At 32.6% G+C, this 3,773-nt stretch overlaps 2 protein-coding genes across 2 annotated transcripts; one reads left to right on the top strand and one right to left on the bottom strand.

Annotated features, from left to right (window-relative positions):
- Window positions 1–760: 760 nt before the first annotated feature.
- Window positions 761–1,799, bottom strand: LOC106787619. The gene is made up of 4 exons (XM_014750147.1): window positions 1,543–1,799; window positions 1,353–1,451; window positions 1,027–1,172; window positions 761–911 (listed from the first exon to the last, which is right to left on the bottom strand). The coding sequence occupies exons 1-4, from the start codon at window positions 1,774–1,776 to the stop codon at window positions 761–763; spliced, it is 630 nt and encodes a 209-aa protein (XP_014605633.1). The 5' UTR covers window positions 1,777–1,799.
- Window positions 1,800–2,116: 317 nt separating this feature from the next.
- On the top strand, window positions 2,117–3,390 carry LOC106787640. Its single transcript, XM_014750186.1, has 3 exons — window positions 2,117–2,389; window positions 2,468–2,566; window positions 2,714–3,390. The coding sequence occupies exons 1-3, from the start codon at window positions 2,138–2,140 to the stop codon at window positions 2,894–2,896; spliced, it is 534 nt and encodes a 177-aa protein (XP_014605672.1). The 5' UTR covers window positions 2,117–2,137; the 3' UTR covers window positions 2,897–3,390.
- Window positions 3,391–3,773: the final 383 nt, after the last annotated feature.

Genomic DNA, 3,773 nt, shown 5'->3' with positions numbered 1-3,773 from the left:
CGAGAGAGGCTGCATCATGATGATGTGCGGGCCAATGCCGTGGAAAGGTTCTAAAATAATATAGGGAAATAGAAAAAAGGAAAAAAAAAACATAAAGAAAAGAAAAGAAATATAAGAAGAAAAGTAATCGCGAGCTATATCTGCGGCCGTCCGTCGGCGAGACGAGGAATCATTGTAATATATAATTCATTAAATTACATAATGTAATGCTGCCACCAACACACACACACAGGTCACACATCCCCCTTTTAGTACAATTACGATATACATGCACACACATACGCGATAATACAATACAACACGTACGCTACCTGTACGCGTGTATAAACATACATAAATCTATACAAGCAAATTAAACAAACAGACTGACATAGTTAACATTCGTGCGAGCATTATATACGTGTATATATTTTAATGGTACAAATATATATACGTATATGAAAAAACGCATTATACACATGAAACAATCTCTCTACCGTATGATTAATTGAATTAATATTTATTATTAACGATTAATTATTATATTATTACCACTATATTATCTATACAATTTGTACTTTACATTTCAGTTCGGATGAAATAAATGCCTTCTTTTTCATAAAACAAAAAAAAAAAAAAAAGAAAAGAGAGAGAGCGAGAGAGAAAGTGGAAGAATATAGAAATAGTTTGGAAAGGTAATTAAAAGTCATCCACATTTCCGGGTAAAACTTTGTCATTTATTTAAACGGTATAACAACGGATAATTGTTCTTTATTATTAATTAATAATCCTTGCCACGACTCTTGCTACGATTATTCCTTCGAGGTTTACAAGGACATCTTTTGATCTGCTTCGATTTCGGTAGTTCGCTCTGTATTTGTTGCCAAAGTTTATTTTTCAAATGGGAACCGAAGTAAGTAAGTCCGCGTTCTCTAAAAAAAAAAAAGTAGTTCCTTTTTTTTTTTTTATTAATCGATAAAGAAAAAAAGAAAACCTAATACAAAGTATCGAGAAAAAAAAAGTAATAATAATAATCGTTGAACGTACGTAAGTATCTCATAGTCGACAGTTTTAGTAACGTGCAATGCTAATAGAAAAAAGGTCATAGAAGTTCCGTAGCTAAGTGCAGCCATAGACGATTTGTTGGCTACGAAGGTTTCAGCGACCTCGTTGTATCCATAATCTTGAAGAGTCTGTTTTTATCGAGGAATCTCGTGAGAAAATAGTTTAACAGAATGCAGAAATCAAATGCTAGCAATCAGGATCACGCTTACAAAACGCGCGTGTGTGCGTTTAATGGTGTAAGTGAATTGTTTTAATCGTTATCGCTACGAATGCGATCAACGGAATGAACGGGTAGATCGTTACGTTACGTGGCAAATGGCCTTGGGCAGAGTAGTTAGCATGAGCACATCGATGGGTGTCCAGATGCAGGCGATCGAGAACTCCAGGAAGAACGCTGTCGTAAGAAACTGCATAATCGAAACATATATATATGCAACGAATAAAAGTTTCCGGCGAAATATAACGAATAAAAAATATCATTGAAATTAGAATAATAACCTCGTAAATGCAGAGCAACGTTGGATTAGGTTTGCGAAAGGATTCCGGAAATAATGTCGATTGTGCCACGATGACGTAGACTCCAGCAGCAAAGAGGAAACTAGTTATCGGTGGTCCTGTGATCAATGGTTCACCAAAATCATCTTCCATCGCATTGGCGAAACACGTTTTGAAAATGGACACGTCTAAGCTGTTCAACATCAACGCCCATATCGTGCAAAGCAATTTAGCCATTACGTAGGATCAACATAGGACATTTCCATTAACGATTTTTCATTTGGATATTTACGACATCGCCCATATCTATCTCTCTCTCTCGAATTTATACGAATAAATTAATTTCTTTTATGATTTTTCTAACACTCGAAAGGATTACAAAACAACGAGGTGAATTTCGTTAAATCACGGTGATTATCATTTGTTTCTCTCTCTCTCTCTCTCTCTCTCTTTCTTTCTTTCTTTGATTTTTGACATTGACATTTATGGGATAATTAATTGATAACCTAATTGTCATGTTCCGGTAATAATTAATTTAATTGACAGCGAAATTGATGGTTGATTTTCGAAACGTTATAACGTCCGTTTATTATACGAAATGGACACCGTTAAGGAATACGTCGGATATATCAATCCCCATTGGGTAACCGTAGTTTCAACGGGAATGTACACTTATCTCCGACACATATGTATAATCGGTTTGTGTTTCGAGGAAGAAAATAATCCACCGTTCGATCCTTCTTATTCTTCGATACTTTTCGTTTTCTCTGCATTGTGCCTTTTAGCAGAGTACAGACTTTGGCCGAGATCATTGAAAGAACCACCGATACAACTTCTTTATATTTACGAGGTTGTTCATTTTGTTTTTATTTTTTATTTTTATTTGCATACTTTTTTTCACCATTTTATATTATTTTTTATTGGCTAGATGTTGGTGGCCTCGTTAACTACGAACCTTGTAACTCGTGCTATCTGGATACCAATGATGCACGTAATATTTTGTCTAACTCAAGAATCAAGCACATGGGTAAGAATTAGTAGAAACAGAAATATTTTACTCGATGAAAATAATAAATCAGAATTAAAATTAATTATAGTAATAGGTTAAAAACATATAGTAATAGACATAATTCATAATTAATAATGACAAAATCGTTTTTTTTATTATTTTTAGTTATTATGGTTAAATACGACAATAGGTCTTAGTCGGTACTCATTAGTAACGACATTGGCTCATTATCTGGCTAAGGAAAATGCAGCTACGCATATGGCATTTTGTTTATCTTTATTGTCTTTCGTGTGGATGTTAGATGCCACTGAGTCACTGGACACTATTTTGGATATCTGGGCCAAGTAGTAAAATGATAAGATAAAATAAGTAAGAAACGCGTTAAACGAATTGGACTTTGTTTTATTTAATCTTATCGTTAATTGATTTTTAATTATATATATATTTTACTATTGCAAATTCAAATTTTCATTATGTTCTTATCGACAGATTAAATAGAAAATTAATTATTTATGCATTTATTCATTAAATAAACAAAAATGTTTTATCGAGTTACTTCTTTTATCTTCAGGATCGAAGAAACATTTAAAAAACCTTTGGAATCTAACAAGTCATTCGAAAAAAGAATCTCTTTTCGAAATCCCGAAGTGTCGGATTGGTTTACTTACAAACTCACGACTAACAATAAACCTAATCTATGAAAAATCATAAATGTTATTATATGAATGTTATTCGTTGTTCGTTTCACGTCAACGTCTCGCAAATATGCGAGATTCATTAAAAAAGAAAACATTACTACTTCTTTTATTTGATTTTTTAAGATTTATATCTTTTATATAAAATAAAATACAAAATTTCGTCGAACCAAAACGTGAATAATTTTTTTCTTATTCGTTAAAAAAAAAAAAAGGGAATGGGATTTATGAGAATGGTTACTTTCACGAATCCGAGTAATATTTTAACCACATCTCGACATTGCCAAAGTGCTTGAGAGAAGGAAACATGCCCTTTGGTATCAGAATCCTAATACATAATTCATCGCATTTCCGGATAGCTTTTCCCTAAAGTGCTTCGAAGAAAATGAAACGTACCATCATGCCGTATAATAAAATTTCCTTATTATTTAATCGATTAGTATCTCATTCTTGGACTCTCTACGTCAACAAAATAAATAAATAAAATATATAAATAAATGAAATTGTTGTCGTGTGTGTATAGAAGAATG

The sequence above is a fragment of the Polistes canadensis genome, unplaced genomic scaffold (genome assembly GCF_001313835.1).
Source record: "Polistes canadensis isolate GaletaPanama2010 unplaced genomic scaffold, ASM131383v1 scaffold_108, whole genome shotgun sequence".
NCBI classification, from domain to species: domain Eukaryota; kingdom Metazoa; phylum Arthropoda; class Insecta; order Hymenoptera; family Vespidae; genus Polistes; species Polistes canadensis.
This window is presented reverse-complemented; position numbering and strand designations above follow the sequence as displayed.

Bases quoted from the DNA above. Each gene is read 5' to 3' on its own strand.
- LOC106787619 (XM_014750147.1), bottom strand. From the start codon at position 1,776: ATGGCTAAATTGCTTTGCACGATATGGGCGTTGATGTTGAACAGCTTA. The intron at 1,452-1,542 runs GTTATTATTCTA...TCGATTATGCAG, and splicing joins CGTTGCTCTGCATTTACGAG to TTTCTTACGACAGCGTTCTT. The intron at 912-1,026 runs GTACGTTCAACG...TTTTTTTTTTAG, and splicing joins GTCGACTATGAGATACTTAC to AGAACGCGGACTTACTTACT.
- LOC106787640 (XM_014750186.1), top strand. From the start codon at position 2,138: ATGGACACCGTTAAGGAATACGTCGGATATATCAATCCCCATTGGGTA. The intron at 2,390-2,467 runs GTTGTTCATTTT...TTTATTGGCTAG, and splicing joins AACTTCTTTATATTTACGAG to ATGTTGGTGGCCTCGTTAAC. The intron at 2,567-2,713 runs GTAAGAATTAGT...TATTATTTTTAG, and splicing joins CTCAAGAATCAAGCACATGG to TTATTATGGTTAAATACGAC.